This window comes from Muntiacus reevesi, chromosome 5 (assembly GCF_963930625.1).
Source record: "Muntiacus reevesi chromosome 5, mMunRee1.1, whole genome shotgun sequence".
Lineage (NCBI taxonomy): Eukaryota > Metazoa > Chordata > Mammalia > Artiodactyla > Cervidae > Muntiacus > Muntiacus reevesi.
Window position 1 is genome coordinate 63,115,900 of NC_089253.1, and position 22,775 is coordinate 63,138,674.

The 22,775-nt window shown below is 38.8% G+C and overlaps 1 protein-coding gene across 2 annotated transcripts in view; it reads left to right on the forward strand.

Moving 5' to 3' along the window:
* The window catches only part of BRINP3 (BMP/retinoic acid inducible neural specific 3), a 459,847-nt gene extending 447,217 nt beyond the window's left edge, over nucleotides 1–12,630 (forward strand). For both annotated transcript variants that reach the window (XM_065936721.1, XM_065936720.1), the window contains exon 8: nucleotides 11,215–12,630. In XM_065936721.1, coding sequence (XP_065792793.1) covers nucleotides 11,215–12,331 — 1,117 coding nt within the window. In that variant the 3' untranslated portion in view covers nucleotides 12,332–12,630. The remainder of the gene's footprint in view (nucleotides 1–11,214) is intronic.
* The last annotated feature ends 10,145 nt before the right edge of the window (nucleotides 12,631–22,775 follow it).

Here is a 22,775-nt window from a genome sequence, read left to right on the forward strand (position 1 = left end):
CACATAGGAGAGACCATTGCATTTGTGTCAATATTCCTCAATTATACTACTTAATAGACTGAACTTGCACAAAATACTTTTCAAGTTTTATTAACTTATCATGTAAGTGATTCAGTTGGCAAAATAGTTCAGTTTTTAATTTGGAGGAAATTAAATGTGGACTCTATTTTTTAAATAATATATTCCCTTAATGTACAGTAAAATAATTATGTTGTATTTCTCACATTTCACATCCTGAATGTTGCCTTTTTCTTTTCATATTTTATGTCGTAAGAAGGAAAGCATATCTATTGGTTTTTCTTTAACTATACTATTAAATGCAGCACAAATGTGGACAAAACGTTCCAGTTGCATATTTTTCTGTGTGTACTATTCAATTAAATGAATTACAGTTTAGTTGGACTGAAGCTTTTGGTTTGATATAGTCCCACTTAGTACTTTTTGCTCTTGCTGTTTGTACTTTTGGTGTTCAGTTCATTTCAGTCATGTCTGTCTCTTTGCAACCCCATGGACTGCAGCACGCCAGCCCTCCCTGTCCATCATCAGCTCCCAGAGTTTATTCAAACTCATGTCCATTGCGTCGGTGATGCCATCCAACCATCTCATCCTCTGTCATCCCCTTCTCCTGCCTTCAATCTTTCCCAGCATCAGGGTCTTTTCAAATGAGACAGCTCTTTGCATCAGGTGGCCAAAGTATTGGAGTTTCAGCTTCAACATCAGTCCTTCCAATGAACATTCAGGACTGATTTCCTTTAGGATGGACTGGTTGGATCTCCTTGCAGTCCAAGGGACTCTCAAGAGTCTTCTCCAACACCACAGTTTAAAGCATCAAGTCTTTGACACTCAGCTTTCTTTATAGTCCAACTCTCACATCCATACACGACTACTGGAAAAACCATAGCCTTGACTAGATGGACCTTTGTTGACAAAGTAATTTCTCTTAAAAAAATGTGTTGTCTAGGTTGGTCATAACTTTTCTTCCAAGGAGTAAGCATCTTTTTATTTCAGGGCTGCAGTCAACATCTGCAGTGATTTTGGAGCCCCCCCAAAATAAAGTCAGCCACTGTTTCCACTGTTTCCCCATCTATTTGCCATGAAGTGATGGGACCGGATGCCATGATATTTGCTTTGTAAATGTTGAGCTTTAAGCCAACTATTTCACTCTCCTCTTTCACTTTCATCAAGAGGCTCTTTAGTTTTTCCTCACTTTCTGCCATCCCATTCCCACCAGAGATGCTCAGAGGGCTCAAACAAACTTGCACACACCAGTACCCCGGGGCCCCACAGAGACTGGGGCAGAACTGTGTTTGGGCATCTCCTGAGGAGGTGCGGGTCGGCAGTGGTCTGCTGCAGGGATAGGGGCCCTGGGTGTGGGCATGGCATACGTCCTCTTGTAGGAGGTCGCCATTAGCCCACTGTACAGCTGCCAGAACTTACATGGGACTTCTGGTGTTATATCCCCATAGGGCAGAGTAACAATGAGCGGGATGTACGTTCAGCTCTGTCACTTACTAGCTAGCTGACCTTCTACAAGTTCTAATTATTTAAGATTTTTACAACTCATACTTTAAACACAGATTGGGATAACAAGGGTCCATACTTCAAGGTGTAGTTGAGAATTGGGAGAGTTAATGAAATGCCTGTAAATGGACTGTGCACTTGACAAAACCTCAGCTAATATTGTCTTTAAAATATCACCTACACCTTCAACTGCTTCCCTCACTTTTTCATCATCCTCCTACAAGCCAAAAGTTGTAGTAGATACTTGAATTCAAGTTCATAAAAATAAAACGTGTGTGTATATATGCATCCATAGGTGTATAGATGTGTATCTATCAACACATGTGATATATATGTATGTGTGTGTATGTATATACACACACACCCACACACACATATGTGCTTATTCACTTCAGTCGTGTCTGACTCTCTGTGACCCCATGGGCTTCAACCCACCAGGCTCTTGTGTCCGTGGGATTCTCCAGCCAAGAATACTGGAGTGGGTTGCCATGCCCTCCTCCAGGGGATCTTCTTGACCCAGGGATTGAACTCGGGTCTCCTGCAGCTCCTGCATTTCAGGCGGATTCTTTACCACTGTGCCACCAGAAAAACCCATATATATGTATACATATACATAAATGATGCTTCTTTAGGAGACTCATAGTCAAGGGACCTTTGACAATGATATCCTGTTTCTCAGGATGTGATATTATTTCCAAGAGTGAGACTGTTGTGTGATGAGTGTGTCAACATGAGCCCCAGGTCATGTTGTCACGGCTGAGACGGACAGAGCAGCAGAGTTGGAGGAGAGAGTGACAGCATATTGTTTGGCATCATTTGTCTGTGACTGCGCTAATAATCAGTTTATGACTGTTTAAATGGCTGTGGGCACTTAATCCCAAATTCTTATTCAGTTTAAAGTATTAGGGTTGAAGAAGAACAAGTCTATGAAGGCTGAAATGAATAATGAATGAAACGAATAATATTTAACTTCAAAAATAGACTGAAGTTGTGCTGTTTAAATTTTAAAATTCAGATCCACACTGCACAGATTTGGAAAGCCAAAAAAGATTAGAAGGTTGGAAAAAGGGACCTTTGAAATAAGATTATTAGCGCTCAGAGAGGATTTAACTGTGAGAGAAGGTAATTGTTTCTGTATCAACATATGTTCTAATACCTCAGTGCAAACTGTCATGCATCAGGATATATGTCCCAAATTTGAAAAATATTGTTTGTTCAGATTTTTGAGTTTCCAAATTAATACAGAGGCTATCTTAATCATGTTATCAATAACTAGGTCTATCTGATACAAGTGAGATAAAGAGTAAGATTATGCATGTAATCCACAAATCATTGAAGATAAAGTGAAAATTTCCACTTTCTAGAGGAAAATAGCGTTTGTAATAAAGAAACTGCATATGATGCTATTTCTTTAAAAGGTAACAGTAGTTATAATAGTCATCATAAGAATAAGCACTCACATTTATTTATCACTTGTTCTGTGCACAGGCACGCTTTTAGTGGATTTTCTTGCTATTTCCCTTTAATTCTTACAACAATGCATATTTTATTCCCATTTTCCATATGAGTCAAGGAAACCAAGTTTCACTGATAGTTTTAACTCCCAAAATATAATTGAAGTCAATAGAGTGGGCTGTAACTCAAGTACCTAATTTTATATAATAATTTAAAGTTATCTTTTATCTTTGATGCTTTCCAGCATGACAATAAATAGATATTTTCCTTAACTCATTTTTCCTTACTACTTGACACACATTAAAAAAATTAGATTTGCTTCAAGTTCTTTTTCATTGTAATACCTAATACATATATATAATTGTGAAAGTTGTTGAAACTCTGACTGTATGTATTTTTCAAATTGTAAAATGGGTTTAAGTTTTACATCTACTGTTGAAGGATTAAAAATAACAAAGTGATTGGCCCATGATATGAGGGAAATTCAGTAAATGATTTGTTAATGTAAATGTAACACAGTAGAATTCTAAAAGTAGGTTTTAGGGTTTTGGTTTATTTCCCTGGTAGCTCAACTGGTAAAGAATCTGCCTGCAATGTAGGTAACCCCAGTTTGATTCCTGGGTCAGGAAGATACACTGGAGAAAGGATGCTGCTGCTGCCAAGTCACTTCAGTCGTGCCCAACTCTGTGCGACCGCATAGACGCCAGTCCACCAGGCTCCTCCGTCCCTGGGATTCTCCAGGCAAGGACACTGGAGTGGGTTGCCATTTCCTTCTCCGGAGAAAGGATAGGCTACCTTTATTCTTGGGCTTCCCTTGTGGCTCAGCTGGTAAAGAATCCACCTGCAATGCAGGAGACCTGGGTTCGATCCCCGGGTTGAGAAGATCCCCTGGAGAAGGGAAAGGCTACCCACTCCAGTATAATTGCCTGGACAAGTCCATGGACTGTACAGTCCATGGGGTCACAAAGAGTTGGATGAGACTGAGTGACTTTCACTTTCACTTTTTTTTCTGTGTATGTGTATGCCAAAACTTTCTCTTTTAGGGTTTGCAAATTTAGCATACATTTAGCCACAAGGCCCCAAATGTATGTTAATTCAATGCTGTCTGCTGCTATACAGACATTTTAACTTCTCTCTGTCTTCTTCTGGACATGTTCTTAAAAGTTCATGGCTAACTGGTATTTCTGCACGTGAGTGCTCAGTCAGTCAGTCGTATCTGACTCTGTGCAACCCTCTGGACTGTAGACTGTCAGGCTTCTCTGTCCATGGAATTCTCTAGGCAAGAATCCTGGAGCAGATTGTCACTTCCTTCTCCAGAGGATCTTCCCGACCCAGGGATCACACCCGTGTCTCTTGCATCCCCTGCATTGGCAGACAGATTCTTTACCACTAGCACCACCTGGGAAGCCCTAAAGGGCCCTAATAACTATTGTGGTTGTTAATTTTCATATAGAACCTTAAACAGTGTCTGTGTACATAGCAGTTCTCTGAGAGTGCATATTTTATTTTAATTAAAATAAAATACCATTGGTATAATACAAAGAGAAAGTGATATGAAAGTCACTCAGTCGTGTCCAACTCTTTGTGACCATGGAATAGTCCATGGAATTCTCCAGGCCAGAAAACTGGAGTGGGTAGCCATTCCTTTCTCCAGGGGATCTTCCCAACTCAAGGATCAAACCCAGGTTTCCTGCATTACAGGCAAATTCTTTATCAGCTGAGCCACCAGCGAAGCCCATAATGAGAAAGCTAGTTACTAAATATGTACATGGGGCTTCCTTGGTGGCTCAGATGGTAAAGCATCTGCCTGCAATTCAGGAGACCTGGGTTAAATCCCTGGGTTGGGAAGATCCCCTGGAGAAGCAAATGTCAACCCACTCCAGTACTCTTGCCTGGAAAATCCCATGGACAGAGAAGCCTGGTGGGCTGCAGTCTGTGGGGTCGCAGAGAGTCAGACACAACTGAGCGACTTCACTGACTCTTGCCTAAATCTGTTTGCCAATCTTTACTGCACACAGAATAAATTTAAAACCGAAACAAAATTCTGCCTGATCTGGCCACTACTTAGCTCACAGTCTAATACTGCATTGATATGCTCTCTGCTCCAGCTATACTGGCTTTCATTTCATTCCTAAAAACAAGACCCTTCCTACCAAGTCCTCTGTACCTACAACTCTTTTAGTGCAGTGCTCTGTGCTTTGACCACACTGGCTTTGTCTGTGAGGCTGGATATTTTTAAAAGAGCTTCCTAGGTCCTGCTTCTAGGGATTCATATAGTATGTCTGGGGTGGGGTCCAGGAATCTATTTTTACCAATCCCACTTAACACTGCTGATGGAAAGAGAATGCAAAAGGTGAGAGTTGTGAGTTAATTTTATTTGGGACAAAATGAAGACTAATTGTCTGGGAGATAGCATTTCAGATAACTCTGAGAGCTGCTCTGAAGAGGTAGGAGGAGAGGTCAGTGTTATATATAATTTCAGATAAGGAAGTCCATGCAGTCAAGCATACATTTTGGCCAATGCTTGCTGCTTATAATGAACAGATGCCATCCTTAACGACTTTAGTGTTTTTCTACATATGAGGAGATGTAAGAGTTGGACCCATAAAATCACCTTTTGAAAATATCTAACTATCTGAAGATCTGTCTGCTAGTTTTTCCCAGTGCACAGATGCCTCATTCCTGAACTTGACCCTAAACTCCTTTAAAGGGGGGTGTTGAAGGTCAGTGGCTGCAGTGACTAGTGACTTAGTCCTTGTAGAGGCAGATGGCAAGTGCCAATTTTTAGTTGGCAACATCATTCAAAACTACAAGGCCAAGACTATATCTTCTTTGATATTCTTTATGACAGTATGCTGGATACTAGCATTTCATTCATATTGTTGCATTGTTGGCAGCTGCCATGTCTGGGGCGCTGTGATGGTGGGGTTTGTTACAGCATTTCATCCTGACAGCAGAGCAACAGGCAAACTGAGGGTGAGCTTCTGAGATTCAGAAAGCCGTACACATTCCCCAGCATCATGCAGAATCAAAATCTGAACCAGTGTTTCTTTGAATTCTAAAATTTCCACTCAAAGAGACTAAAATGACTTGTCCCCAGTCACCAGGTAAAATCTGTCCTAGAAATCCAGTGTTCATACTTCTGGTCTAATGCTCTTTTTACACTCACATAATGTATGTTCTGTAGAGAAGAACAGATTTTTTTTTTTTTTTCCTTAGAACAGATTTTTAAATACACAGAGAAGCCTTCCCTGGTGACCCAGTGGTTAAGACTTCACGTTCTAATGCTAGAGGTATGGGGTTCAATCCCTGGTTGGGAGCTAAGATTCCCCTCTGTCTCGTGGCCAAAAAACCAAAAAATAAATAAATAAAACAGAAACAATATTATCACAAATTCAATAAAGGTTTTAAAAAGAATCTACATACATTGACATGAATCAGCCATGGATATACATGTGTTCCCCATCCCGATCTCCCCTCCTGCCTTCCTCCCCACCCCATCCCTCTGGGTCTTCCCAGTGCACCAAAAAAAATAATTCTTTAGTGAAGAAAGAAAGAAAGAATGTTGTCAGTGAACAGAGGCAACTGAACCGAACTTATGTCTAATCTCAACTTGCTACCTGATTTTTCAAATATAAACATGCTATAGGCTTTTAGCTAATTCTATTTTTTTCCAAAAGTTTAACTTAACTCTGGAAGATATTTTCTTTTTGTAACACTATCACATAAAAGCTTTTTTTTTTTTCAAATGCACTCACTTCTTGATAGATAAGGAGTTTTTAAACCCCTTGAATCTCTTCATATCATTGTCATTATCAATTCATTGACTTTAATACTGTCTTCCCTTCATTTTTTCTTCTATAATTCTATCATTTGTATAGTCCCTTCACTTTATTTTCTCTCCCTCCCTTTACTCCTTCTCTCCTTTTTCTTTCCTATTTCCTTTGCTTAGTAAATATTTATTGAAATGCTATTAAGTAGATATCAGAAACAGTGCCACATGCTAGATAAAAAGCAACAAAGGACTTACTTCCCTGCCAGGAGTTCATCTTTCAAAGTGCATCCTCTAAACCCAGCCCCAGTAGACCCTAAATAGTTTATGTGAATAAAAGTTATGCATGAGAATAAAAAATGTGGCATTACTTTGTTTTAATATTTAACTATAAAGGAAAGGATTGATGCTTTTGAATTGTGGTGCTGGAGAAGACTCATGAGAGTTCCTTGGACAGCAAGGAACTCAGACTAGTCAATCTTAAAAGGAAATCAACCCTGAATATTCACTGGAAAGACTAATGCTAAAGCTGAAGCTCCAATACTTTGGCCGCATGATGCAAAGAGCCAGCTCACTAGAAAAGACCCTGATGCTGGGAAAGACTGAAGGCAAAAGGAGAAGGGTGGGTGACAGAGGATGAGATGTTAGATAGTATCGCAGACTCAATGGACATAAGTTTGACCAAACTCTGGGAGACAGTGAAGGACAGAGAAGCCTGGCATGCTATGGTCCATAGATTCACAAAGATTCAGACATGACTTAGCAACTGAACAACAACATAAAAGAAATGGAGTTTTAAAAAAATACTTCAGTTCAGTTCAGTTGCTGTTGTGTCCAACTCTTTGTGACCCCATGGACTGCAGCATGCCAGGCTTCTTTAATGTTGAAAATATTTCTCTTCAAAAATTTAAGTTTAAATTTTAAAAAATACAGTTAAAGTTTACTTTGTCAGGAAAAAAAAAAAGAACTACATGATCTTTTGAATAAAGTGAAAACCCATGTACAAATGTGAAATTTGCTCCATTTCCTATTTTTGACCACTGCCTTCACTAAGATTTTACAAGTAGTAATGAATAATTATTGAATTTTGTTCCTTTAAAAATCTATTTCCTACCTGTGAAGTAATTAAACAAGTAAAAAGGTAGGTAATAGGGAATAAAGGACAAGAAACAGCAAGGAAGGAAACACATGTAAGCTCTTCTGTCCTAGGGAACAGGAGCTTTGACAGCATACTGAATTATCAGTACTCATATATGACAGGCTGAAACCCACGAACTTCAGCAATGCATTCCTTCAATAATGCATCTGCGGGGGATGTGAAAAGAATTGTAAAAGGCTGAAAAAGTCACTGCTTTTCTAAAGTGTCCAAATGAGTTTTTCTACGATAGCCTAGTTTTGTGAGCTCTGTAGACTTGGGCCTATTTATTTCATTTTCTTGGTTTGTCCTTATGATTTGGAAACACAATGAGAGCTTACAGTAAGAGATGGATTGGCTCAGGGAATTTATGCTTTGATTCTAGGGAAGAAAATATAATGTTCAATCCAGATAGGGTATATATTTTATATGCTTTATATTCGATAGATATAAAGAGGGCTACAGAGAGCAAGAGAAAAAAGAGAAATAAGGAAGAAAGAAAGAAGGACAGAATGGAAGGGAGGGAAAAGAGAGAAGGAGAAAAAGAAAGGAGGTAACAGTGAGAGAGATTAATTCATTGAGAGTGAACTGATGAGATAAATATATCAGTAACTGCAGATCACAAGTCAGTAATAATTTCTGGATTCTGAGACTGAATACAGAAATCATGAATCAAGCTATTTCCTCAATCAGAAAAAGAAAACTTTTTGCACATTTATTTATTTATTTATTTTTGCGCAGCAAGAAAACAAGGAAGGAGAGGAGAAGAGAAGGGATGCTCATATAGATGTACGGCTCACCCAGTACCAATCATTGCTGTTTACAACCCCTGGGCATACTCCTGGGAGAGTTTTCTAAGAGCTTATTTTTAAAATATCTTGGCAAAGTTAGAAATGATTTTAATAGGTGTAGTTTCCCAGTCAGTGTTTTTCAGTGCAAGAGATAATTAAGAGGAAAATATTTTGTGTTTTGGTTGAGCTTAATTAGGTTTTACCTTCTATTGTAGGTCTAAAGAAAACAGTTGCTTTTAGGGACTTTGGAAAAGAAAGGTTTTTAAAATATACATTTACTGAGATCTTTATACAGATTTAATTGTGCAGATGTCAAGAATATGTTGTGTAACTCCACCTCCTGCATCTTGGGAGTTAGGTCTTCACAATGGTATGAAAAATGAAGTTTAATGCTTTAACTTTCACTGAAAAATATGTGCATTGAGAAAATGTTCCTTTAATTTGTCCATGCATTTTATCTAATATTCATTAAGTGTTAGAGCACTGTGATCTCCCAGCATTCTGCTAGGCCCAAGATCTAAAGCTGCAACCAAAGCATATATGATTTTGGCAAGTTGAATATTATACTTAATGAGATAAATGGAGTATAAACAAGTAAGTACACGATATAACACTTTAAGTGGAAAAAGGCACTATGAAGGAAAATAAGTGAATATTATGAGTAGGAATAAAGAAGTTATTCAATTTATTTGGAAAAAACAGGGAAGAGCTTCCTTTAAAAAAAAAAGTGTTATATCACAATAGGAGAATGAGCAAGGACCAAAAATGAATATATAACTCAAAAATTGTTCTGAATTTGATAATAAATTGTTCTGATTGATGATTTACACATTCATATTTGTATTTTACTGCATATACAAATTATTTAAATGGTAGCAATGTAATATCTAAAGGATTGGGTACAATATGCACAATTTGCAGAAAATCTCATATGTACTGAATAATAAACATTGGAAAGGCATAAAAATACCAAAAAATATACAATTTTTGGTGTCTCCTGTGACACATGCTCTGTGCAATAGTCAAAGCACATGCAGCCGGTCTGAGACAAACTATTTCTCACAAGAACTTAATATGAACGATATTATTAACTTGAGTGCTAAGTCACTTGAGTCGTGTTAACTCTTTGCCATTCTATGGACTGTAGCCTTCCAGGCTCCTCTGTCCATGGGATTCTCCAGGCAAGAATACTGGAGTGGGTTGTCATTTCCTCCTCCAGGGGATCTTCCCGACCCAGAGAGCAAACTCCCATCTTTTGTCTCCTGCATTGGTAGGTGGGTTCTTTACCACTAGCACTGCCTGGGAAGCCCATTACTAACTTAGGTCATTCAACATTTCCACTATTTTGCAGCTAGTGTGAGAAAGCAGCAAGATAGAAGCAAAGAATTGTCTGATTACACAGCCACATGCTTTTCCTTAATTATTTTACTGAGATTTTAAACACACTAAAAGAATTTGAATAATGTGGGAAAAGAGGAAAAGTGAGATCTTAAATTTGCATGAAGATTAGCCTGATTTCTAAATGTAAATTTTAAAATGTTAATTATTCAAATCAAACCCATTCAACTAACACACTTAACCCTTATTAAAAGAACTCGTAGTTGGTTTTCATGAGATATTTTCAACAATTTTCTTGAGCAGCCTGGAAGGATAAAAATCAAACATGTTTTAATAATATTTTCCCTCTCAGTGGGTACTTGTTCTTTCAATGTTGATGAAACCCTAGCATTTAAATCCATTGACTGAACATTTAGAATAGTTTTAATTTCATCTTTTACTTTCTGTTTAGGATTCCTGCAGCATAGCGCACTATGAAGCTAAGAGCGAATGAACGAACAATCGTCATTTATGCACTCTAATTCTACTGCAGATATTTAATAATAAGACATTTTATTTCCTTTTGTTGGATATCATTTCAAAACTATAACAAACCCAATTATATTCACAATCCGCTTCTAAGGACACTAATGAGATGCCATGCAATCTCTTAAGAAGATATTTCTTAAGAAATAGCTTAAGTTTTCCAGTTCAAATCAAATGTATCTATATTCAATCTTACGCAATGATGAATGAAATATATATATATAATTTAAATATATACATATTACATATGTATATTCATATTTTTTTCAATGATGAACTAAATGGATTTTTAAAAAAAATCTCAATTAAATAACTGATGGGAAAGGTCCTAAGAACGTAATAGTGAAACTTTTAGACATAAGGTAACTTGACTATAGGATACACACACACAGACACACAAACGAATGCTTTTTTTTTTTTTCATTTATTTTTATTAGTTGGAGGCTAATTACTTTACAATATTGTAGTGGGTTTTGTCATACATTGACATGAATCAGTCATGGAGTTACACGTATTCCCCATCCCGATCCCCCCTCCCACCTGCCTCTCCACCCGATCCCTCTGGGTCTTCCCGGTGCACCAGGCCCGAGCACTTGTCTCATGCCTCCAACCTGGGCTGGTGATCGAAAACGAATGCTTTTGTATTTATATAGTTTCCTTCTGTTTTCTGTTCCTAGAACTTCAACCTACTGGCTCACTCGCATCCAGTCTTTTCTCTACTGCAACGAGAACGGCCTCCTGGGCAGCTTTTCGGAAGAGACGCACTCCTGCACGTGTCCCAACGACCAGGTGGTCTGCACGGCCTTCCTGCCCTGCACGGTGGGCGACGCGGCCGCCTGCCTCACCTGCGCCCCAGACAACCGCACCCGCTGCGGCGCCTGCAACACGGGCTACATGCTGAGCCAGGGCTTCTGCAAACCCGAGGTCGCCGAGTCCACCGACCACTACATCGGCTTCGAGACCGACCTGCAAGACCTGGAGATGAAGTACCTGTTGCAGAAAACCGACAGGCGGCTGGAGGTGCACGCCATCTTCATCAGCAACGACATGCGCCTCAACAGCTGGTTCGACCCCTCCTGGCGCAAGAGGATGCTCCTCACCCTAAAGAGCAACAAGTACAAGTCGAGCCTGGTCCACATGATCCTGGGTCTCTCTTTACAGATCTGTTTAACGAAGAACAGCACCCTGGAGCCCGTGTTGGCCGTCTACATCAATCCCTTCGGAGGCAGCCACTCTGAGAGCTGGTTTATGCCTGTGAATGAAAACAGCTTCCCCGACTGGGAGCGGACTAAGCTGGACCTCCCCCTGCAGTGTTACAACTGGTCGCTGACTCTGGGGAACAAGTGGAAGACGTTTTTTGAGACCGTGCACATCTACCTGAGGAGTCGCATCAAGTCTAACGGCCCCAACGGCAACGAGAGCATCTACTACGAACCCCTGGAGTTCATTGACCCATCCCGGAACCTGGGTTATATGAAAATCAATAACATTCAAGTCTTTGGCTACAGCATGCACTTTGACCCGGAAGCCATCCGGGACCTGATTCTGCAGCTGGACTACCCCTATACTCAGGGATCCCAGGACTCAGCACTTTTGCAGCTTCTAGAGATAAGAGACCGTGTAAATAAACTCTCCCCACCCGGTCAACGTCGTCTAGATCTCTTCTCTTGCTTGCTTCGTCATAGACTCAAGCTGTCTACTAGTGAGGTGGTGAGAATCCAATCTGCTCTGCAGGCGTTTAATGCCAAATTGCCAAACACAGTGGATTATGACACGACCAAATTATGTAGTTAACCATACATGTCAAGCACAACCCAAAATCTTGAAGGAGTTTTTACAGTGCTTTTGTGGAACAGTTTATGTTTGGAAGAGTACCTTTAAATTGTCTTTTCAATATCTGTCTTATATCCGTCAATAACATTGGATGGCAATTTACACACATGGACTTGCTGACAATGAATATATTATACTGCAGTTTTGGTTTCTGAATGAAATAAATACTGACACCAGTCTAGAAGACATTCTACTTTTTACAATAAATTTCATTTGTAATTTTATATGTTCCGTGGCAATGCTTTTGTGCATTACATCCTCTAGAGGGAACATAAAAAGATACCAATAAAATTTTGTAGCTGAACAGTTATTAAAAAGAAATGCTGTGGGATTCCTTTTTTCCATGAAATGAGTTCTATTTTGATATAGCTTGTTAGAACCTGGGGAAAATTCCCGAAATTTTTTTAATTGAAACATTTGACGGTTCCTTTCAAAAGCCTTTAGAAAAAACCCGACTAGGTAGAATGCCTAGCATTCAGTTGTATTTTTATGGTTAACAGCATAATGGTGGTGCTTTATTACCTATACTTATAAACCAGACACCATCATTATTAAAATAAATAGACAAACATTTCTCAACTAAATATCCAAACATTCTGGCAAACACGCAGAAAGTCAGTGTGCTTATAAGCACATCACGGAGAAAGTAAAGCCTTCATTTCCTCAGCAACTTGCTTTGTGATTCTCTTTCTACATTCTAATAACCAGCAATCAGCATACTCTGCACACTCATTTTCATTTCAAGTACTAAAAGCCTAGTTATTCCAGTACTTTAGCAGTGTCAATAAGATAACATTTCTAGAAATCAAAAATTGTAATGTGCTGGTGTAAAATAAATGATCAAATAACTAATTCAAGTGTAAATAGACATTTTTTCCTCTCAGAGAAACTAGTATTACTAAAATACATTTATAAGTGCACATTCTTTCAATACAAACTATTTTTAGTCCAAATTTTTGCTGAAGATTCCATATTACCCAAGATGTAATATTAGGTATATGGGGCTTCCCAAGTGGGACTAATTGTAAAGAACCTGCCTGCCAATGCAGGAGACATAAGAGATGCAGGTTCAATCCCCAAGTCAGGAAGTTCCCTTGGAGAAGGCCATAACAACTCACTCCAGTATTCTTGCCTGGAGAATCCCATGGACAGTGGAGCCTGGCAGGCTACAGTCCATAGGGTCTCAGAGTCGGACCCAACTGAAGGGGCTTATCACATACAATATTAGATATATAATTAATGTTTTTTATCTAATGAACTTAAGTTGCATTTTTGTTTAGATATATGAATGTGTTTGTAAAGTATGGTGATGCTCTTATCACTCTGCTCTTGTTTAACTATTTCATAAACATTTCGTATAATGTAAACCAATGCACTGTTCAGCCCAGGTTTCCTGTTGAGGTCATGAAGTTATTTCTCAGAGCACAAAGAAGGGAAACTATGACATGATTAAACATAGTAACTGATGATGAAAACATCACATCCACATTCTGGATTCTTAAGCTGTTTGTTTAGATTCCAAAGCATTTTAAGAAAAAGTAGTTTAGACATCGTATACCAGTTCAGTCACCATAAGTATGGCATAGCTCTTCTAACCCCTGTCTGGATAACTGATTTTCTTTCTTTAATCATCTGATTTTTTTCCCCCTTACTTTTGCTATTATCAGTAAATACACTGAAAATATGCACAATTATTTAACACCATTTTTCTGATATCATAGCAGATATACTTTTTATTTAATTCTGACAACACTAGGCTATACATTATCATTCCCATTTTCTTGGTGGAAGAAAAACAAACTGAGGCTCAGAGTGGTTTGTCAAATTCCCCAAGATCACAAACCAACAAGTTAAGAAACCAGCCTTCCAACACAACTTTTCTGGAATGAACTGTCTTCTTTTCAGTGTTCCACTGAGCTTTAAATGAACCATCTTATTTCTGTATTTAATCTCATTACATGCAAAGGTTTATGGTGAAACAAGAATTGTTTATAAAATTGAGGTCTAAATCATCATAAAACACATACCTTCATAGTACACCAGAGTAATTAAATAAACCAGAATGTATCATCCAAAATTGATCACCCACAACATGACCAAGCTTATCAAATATAGATAGACCATATATTTAAAAAAAAAACATTTGCTAGAAAAGTCAGAATTGCAGCTAAGACTTTTTCCAGAAGCATTTTGGAGGCCCAGATGTCCAAAGCCACTGATCTCAGAAACCACCTGAGCAATGTATGTGGTCACCAGTGGACTCAGAACAGCAACCATTCTTGGAACTTAAGGAAAATGTCAGCAATCCTACTTTTATTGCTCAGCTCACTCTGTGCTAACCAGCTTATGATAGAGAAGCTCCTATGGCTAAAGGTAAGGATATGCCTGGCTAGGGTTGCTAGGGGTTTATCCTGAGACTTGGCATGTGTTGCCAAAGAAGGCTATTGAAAGATGATTGATCATCTTCATTCTGCCTTGGTAACAACCTCAGTGAATATTCAGTATCTCTGAGTCCATTTTTCCCTTGAAAGTGGAAACATAATATGAATGTCTTTCTCTGACTGTTGGGTCTAACATGAATAATATGAATACAATATCAGTAAACCTACCAAGCAGATTCTAAAGCACTATATAGATTTAAAGGATAAGTGATCAACATCTTTTAATATTTTTTTTTCTCATATGCTACCAGTAAAGTCAAACAAGTGATAGACAATAAAATCTACTTAATTCAACTTTATTTGCCAACATATGGGAAAAATACTTTATGATTTTGAAAATTTTTAATAAAAATAACTATTCAAAATCTTACTTAGACCAAAAAGTTGAAAAATCATATTTTAAAAGACAGTGTTTTTTATTTCTTTTTTGATATTTCTAATGTAAGCTTCTAAATTAGGGGTTAATTGACCTTAAAAAATTCAGTGAAATTTGAAATTATGAAAGTTCAAAAATGTATTGAGAACATATTTTGTCTCCAGAAACATCTCACATTGCTCTAGATTTTTTGATGTATCATAAATTTGATTTGCTTTCCTGTTCCTGTCCCAAGTTGACTTTTTGCAAGTTAATCAGTATTGAATTGATCACTGTCAGCTCAAAAAAATTTCTGAAATAGCTGATGGTCTTCCTTGATATAAATAGTGCCAGAAAATTGATTTTCCTTCCGCCCCCCCCCCTTTTTTTGATGACTCATCAGGATGTAGATTTTGGAAGTAACCAGGTCCATGTATTGCCCTCTAATCAGATATGTCCCCATTTTGTAAATATGCCTCCTTCTTTCTTTATGGAGGTTATTTAAGATCTCCAGTTTGAACAGATCTAGAAAATAAATAATATTAAACAATGTAAGAATGAAATAAAACTATATAAATTTAAGTGGGAATTATAGAATATAGGAATTCACCTGGATGGTAGTTGAAAGTTTCAGAAATCCAGTAGAAAATATAACTTTTAAATAATAAACTTGGCTTAAGATTTTAAGAAGCTACATAAATGTCTTCCAAATCAATGTGACAATTGAAAAGAACATACCAAATAAATCAACCTTAGAGAAACTGAAAACAACCTCATTCTGATTTGTTTCCTAGAGCATTTAACTGGAATCATAATTCTTTAGGAAAAATGCATCTTCCCTATGCATTACCTGGCCATAAATAAGGTGCTTATAATTTGAAACTTCATAGTCACAGATGTTAAGCCTGTGATGTTCTTTGGCAATAATAGTGCAATCATCTGATTTTTTAAAAAATTTTCATTTATTTATTTGGCTGTGTCAGGTCTTGCAGAATCTTTCATTGTGGCGCACGGGTTCTCTAGTTGTGGCCGCGGGGTACAGGAGTCGCAGCGCACAGCCTTAGGTGCCCCACAGCATGTGGCATCTAGTTCCCTGACCATACTTTGCATTGCAAAGCATATTCTTAACCACTGGACCACAAAGGAAGCCCCTCATCTGAATTTTTAAAACCTGAGAGTTTACTGAACTACTTTTCTACAGCTATCAACCTTCTACTTTTCTCTTCTCCATCTCTGTCATCACAGTTATATTTCTACCTCCAGGCAGGCTCTCCTAGAGATAGACATGTATATTATAATTCAATCACTGTATGATACTCTAACATCTGGAAAATTTTCTTAGCTGGAAATTTTTACAAACATCTCCATTTTTTATATGAAAGCAACATTAACTATTTTAATGAACTATGAATGATTAGTGAATTAGAATACCCATGTCAAATTATTTGATATTGAGGACATGCAGCCAAGTTTGGTAAATTAGTACATATAAATGAAATTCAATCCAAAGAAAAATTCCACACTTGAAATTATCTCAAGTGCTGGCAATCAGAAGATTAAAAGATTATTTAATGACTGAAGTACTGTTTTATTCTATGATTATACAGTATAACTGTAAAATAAAATCATACCACATAATATTTGATTACTTAAATGTCTATGCAGTATGTACAACAAGATACTGTTCAGAGAGCATAGTGAATTCAAGGATTTTGTGGTAACCTGGTGAACTGATCCCAGGTTTCTAACTTTGCCTCTCCCTTCGGTCACATTAAAATGGCATCAAGAGTCCTGAAAGCATCTTGAAAGTACAAGCATAAATAAATAGGAAAAAATGAGCCCATAAAAAAAAATTGTAGCCAAAATACAGGCTATGACACTCAAAATGCTAACAGTAATACACTTCAAAATTAACTATATGGGTGCATGTGCTTAGTCGCTTCAGTTGTGTCTGAATCTATGCAGCCTCATGGACTGTAGCCTGCCAGGCTCCTGTGTCCATGGGATTCTCGAGGCAGGAAAATTCAAATGGGCTGCCATGCCCTCCTCCAGGGAATCTTCCCCACCCAGGGATCAAACCCCCATCTCCTGTGGCTTCTGCATTGAAGGTGGATTCTTTACAGCTGAGCCACCAGGGAAGCCTAATAAAATTAGCTATTTACTACAGGAAATTGAAATCAGCTTAATCATTTTACATAGAAGTAACTTGTGATTTTGAAATGTAAATTTTTGCTCTTTTATAATAAGTTGGGCAATTTATTTAAAAGTTATCCATTCCAAATCATTAAAATGATAGAAAAAATAGATTTATCTATAGATTGATAGTACTCTTTACTTATGTAGGTTATGAGCTTTTCTGGTCGCTGAGCTGGTAAAGAATCCACCTGCAATGCAGGAGACCCCAGTTCAATTCCTGGGTTGGGAAGTTCCCCTGGAGAAGGGATAGATACCCACTACAGCATTCTTGAACTTCCCTGGTATCTCAGACAGTAAAGAATTCACCTGCTCTGCAGGAGACATGTGTTCGTTCCCTGGGTTGGGAAGATGCTCTGCAGGAAGGCATGGCAACCCACTCCAGTATTCTTGCCTGGAGAATCCCCATGGACAAAGGACCCTGGCAGAATACAGTCCATGGGGTCACAAAGAATCAGATATGCCTAATCAACTAACCACAGCACACCAGCATGTAGGTTAAATGAAAAAAGTGAAAGTGTCAGTCACTTGCCTTCCCTGGTAGCTCAACTGGTAAAGAATCCTCCTGCAAGGCAGGAGACCCTGGTTTGATTCCTGGTTTGGGAAGATTCCCTGGAGAAGGGATAGGCTACCCACTCCAGTATTCATGGACTTCCCTGATGGCTTAGCTGGTAAAGAATCCACCTACAATGTGGGAAACCTGGGTTCAATCCCTGGGTTGGGAAGAATACTGGGAGAAGGGAATAGCTACCCACTCCAGTATTCACAGTTCATTTCAGTCGTTCAGTCATGTCCAACTCTTTATGACCCCATGGACTGCAGCACACCAGGCTTTCCTGTCCTTCAACAGCTCCCGGACCTTGCTCAAACTCATGTCCCCTGAGTCGGTGATGCCATCGAATCACCTCATCGTCTACCATCCCCTTTTTTTCCCTGCCTTCAATCTTTCCCTACCTTCAATCTTTCCCAGCATCAGCGTCTTTTCTAAGGAGTCAGTTCCCTTTCATCAGCTGACCAAAGTATTGGAGCTTCAGCTTCAGCATCAGTCTTTCCAATGAATATTCAGGACTGATTTGTTTGATTTGTTTTACAATTGACTGGTTTGATCTCCTTGTTGTCCAAGGGACTCTTGGACAAGAGTCTTATTGTCCAAGAGTCTTCTCCAACACCACAGTTCAAAAGCATCAATTCTTTGGTGCTCAGCTTTCTTTCTAGTCCAACTGTCACATCTGTACATGACTACTGGAAAAACCACAGCTTTGAATGGACGGACCTTTGTTGGCAAAACAATGTCTCTGCTTTTTAATATACTATCTAGGTTTGTTGTAGCTTTTCTTCTATGGAGTGTCTTTTAATTTTATCACTGCAGTCACCATCTGCAGTGATTTTGGAGCCTGAGAAAATTAAGTCTCTCACTGATTTCATTGTTTCCCCTTATATTTGCCATGGAGTTTTGGAACTGGCTGCCATGATCTTCATTTTTTGAATGTTGAAGTCTTTTTTTATTTTTAAAAAGAAATTTTATTTTATGCTTTGAAGTTAGTATTTAAAATAAATACCTGCTAATCAACTAAGACCACTGCCAGCTTTTTCACTCACCTCTTTCACTTTCATCAAGAGGCTCTTTAGTTTCTCTTGACTTTCTGCCATAAAGGTAGTGTCATCTGCACATCTGAAGTTATTGATATTTCTCCAGGCAATCTTGATTCCATCTTGTGCTTCATCCAGCCTGGCATTTTGCATGGTGTACTCTACATATAAGTTAAATAAGCAAGGTGGCAATATACAACCTTGTCATACTCCTTTCCCAATTTTGAATCAGTCCATTTTTCCATGTCTGGTTCTCTTGCTTCTTGATCTGCATACAGATTTCTCAGGAGGCAAGTAATGTGGTCTGAGATTCCCATTTCCTTAAGAATTTTCCATGTTTTGCTGCCATCCACACAATCAAATCCACACAGCTGATCTACACAGCTTTGGTGTAGTCAATGAAGCAGAAGTAGATGTTTTTCTGAAACTCTCTTTTTTTCCCAATGATCCAGCAGATGTTGGCAATTTGATCTTTGATTCCTCTGCCTTTTCTAAATCCAACTTGAACAGCTGGAAGTTCTCAGTTCACATACTGTTGAAGCTTAGTATGGACAATGCCATGAACCTCTGTCCATAGTTTCTCAGGCACTCTGTCAGATCTAGTCGCTTGAAGCTATTTGTCACCTCCACTGTGTAATCATAAGGGATTTGATTAAGTCATACCCAAATGGTCTAGTAGTTTCCCCCACTTTTGTCAACTTAAGTCTGTATTTTGCAATAAGGATTTCATGATCTGAGCCACAGTCAGCTCCTGGTCTTGTTTTTGCTGACTGCATAGAGTTTCTCCTCTTTGACTGCAAAAAATATAATCAATCTGATTTTGATATTGACCATCTGGTGATGTCCATGTGTAACATCCTCTCTTGTGTTGTTGAAAGAGGGTGTTTGCTATGACCAGTGCATTCTCTTGGCAAAACTCTGTTAGCCTTTGCCCTGCTTCATTCTGTACTCCAAGGCCAAATTTGCCTGTTACTTCAGGTATCTCTTGACTTCCTACTTTTGTATTCCAGTCTCCTATAATGAAAAAGACATTTATTTTGGTCCTAGAATTAATTCTAGAAGGTCTTTTATGTCATCATTGAACTGTTCAACTTCAGCTTCTTCATCATTAGTGGTTGGGGCATAGACTTGGATTACTATGATATTGAATGGTTTACCTTGGAAATGAACAGAGATCATTCTGTCATTTTTGAGACTGCATCCAAGTATTGCATTTCAGACTTTTGTTGATTATGAGGGCTACTGCATTTCTTCTAAGGGATTCTTGCCCTCAGTTGTAGATAAAATGGTCATCTGAATTAAGTTCATCCATTCCAGTCCATTTTAATGTTCACTCTTGCTATCTCCGGTCTAACCACTTCCAATTTACACTGATTCATGGACCTAACATTCCAGGTTCCTATGCAATATTGCTCTTTACAACATGGACATTATTTCCATCACCAATCACATCCACAACTGTGTGTTGATTTTGCTTTGACTCTGTTTCTTCATTCTTTTTAGAACTATTTCTCCATTCTTCACCAGTAGCATATTGGAGCTTAACCAGATAAATATAAGAAATAGTATTATTGCAAGGAGAAATACAAACTAAACCTACAGTTCCTATGCAATATTGCTCTTTACCCTTGCTTTTATCACCAGTCCCATTCACAACGGGGTGTTTTTGCTTTGACTCCATCCCTTCATTCTTTCTGGAGTTATTTCTCCACTGATCTCCAGTAGCATATTGGGCACTTACCAACCTGGGGAGTTCCTCTTTCAGTGTCCTATCTTTTTGCCTTTTCATACTGTTCATGGGGTTCTCAAGGCAAGAATACTGAAGTGGTTTGCCATTCCCTTCTCCAGTGGACCACATTCTGTCAGACCTCTCCACCATGAGTCGTCCATCTTGCATGGCCACACAGGGCATGGCTTAGTTTCACTGAGTTAGACACGACTGTGGTCCTGTGATCAGATTGGTTAGTTGTCTGTGATTGTACCCAGATTGCTTGAGTCTGTCTGCCCTCTGATCCCCTCTCTCAGTGCCTACCATCTTAGTTGGGTTTCACTTACCTTGCACATGGGGTCTCTCTTCACGGCTACTCCAGCAAAGCACAGCCACTGCTTCTTACCTCAGAATCGGGGTATCTCCTCTTGGCCAACGCCCCTGACCTCAGGCACAGGGTAGGTCCTCTCAGCCGCGCTCCTGCACAATCAAAGCTGCTGCGCTCCTGAGCTGTTGCAGCCGCCACGCTTGTGAATGTTAGGTCCATGAATCAAGGCAAATTGGAAGTGGTCAAACAGGAGGTGATGAGTGAACATCGACATTCTAGGAATCAATGAACTAAGATGGACCGGAATGGGTGAATTTAACTCAGATGACCATTATATCTACTACTGTGGGCAGGAATCCCTTAGAAGAAATGGAGCGGCCCTCATGGTCAACAAAAGAGTCCGAAATGCAATATTTGGATGCAATCTCAAAAACAACAGATGGATCTCTGTTCGTTTCCAAGGCAAACCATTCAATATCAGAGTAATTCAAGTCTATGCCCTGACCAGTAATGCTGAAGAAGCTGAAGTTGAACAGATCTATGAAGACATACAAGACCTTCTAGAACTAACACCCAAAAAGATGTCCTTTTCATTATATGGGACTGGAATGCAAAAGTAGGAAGTCAAGAAACACCTGGAGTAACAGGCAAATTTGACCTTGGAGTACGGAATGAAGTAAGGTAAAGGCTAATAGAGTTATGCCAAGAGAACACACTGATCATAGCAAACACCTTCTTCCAACAACACAAGAGAAGACTCTACACATGGACATCACCAGATGGTCAACACTGAAATCAGATTGATTATATTCTTTGCAGCCAAAGTTGGAGAAGCTCTATACAGTCAGCAAAAAGAAGACCAGGAGCTGACTGTGGCTCAGATCATTAACTCCTTATTGGCAAATTCAAACTGAAATTGAAGAAGTGGAGAAAACCACTAGACCATTCAGGCATGACCTAAATCAAATCCCTTATGACTATACAATGGAAGTGAGAAATAGATTTAAGGGACTAGATCTGATAGACAGAGTGCCTGATGAACTATGGATGGAGGTTGATGACATCGTACAGGAGACAGTAATCAAGACCATCCTTAAGAAAAAGAAATGCAAAACAGCAAAATGGCTCTCTGAGGAGGCCTTGCAAATAACTGTGAAAAAAAGGGAAGCAAAAAGCATAGGAGAAAAGGAAAGATATACCCACTTGAATGCAGAGTTCTGAAAAATGGCAAGGAGAAATAAGAGGGCCTTCCTCAGCAATCAATGCAAGGAAGTGGAGGAAAACAATAGAATGGGAAAGACTAGATATCTCTTCAAGAAAATTAGAGATACCAAGGGAATATTTCATGCAAAGATGGTCTCAATAAAGGACAGAAATGGTAGGAACCTAAAAGAAGCAGAAGATATTAAGAAGAGGTGGCAAGAATACACAGAAAAACTGTACAAAAAAGATCTTCACGACCCAGATAATCATGATAGTGTGATCACTCACCTAGAGCCAGACATCCTGGAATGTGAAGTCAAGTGGGCCTTAGGAAGCATCACTAGGAACAAAGCTAGTGGAGGTGATGGAATTTCAGTGGAGCTATTTCAAATCCAGAAAGACAGTGTTGTGAAAGTGCTGCAGTCAATATGCCAGCAAATTTGGAAAACTCAGCAGTGGCCACAGGATGGGAAAAGGTCAGTTTTCATTCCAATCCCAAAGAAAGGCAGTGCCAAAAATGCTCAAACTACTGCACAATTGCACTCATCTCACTCATCAGTAAAGTAATGCTCAAAATTCTTCAAGCG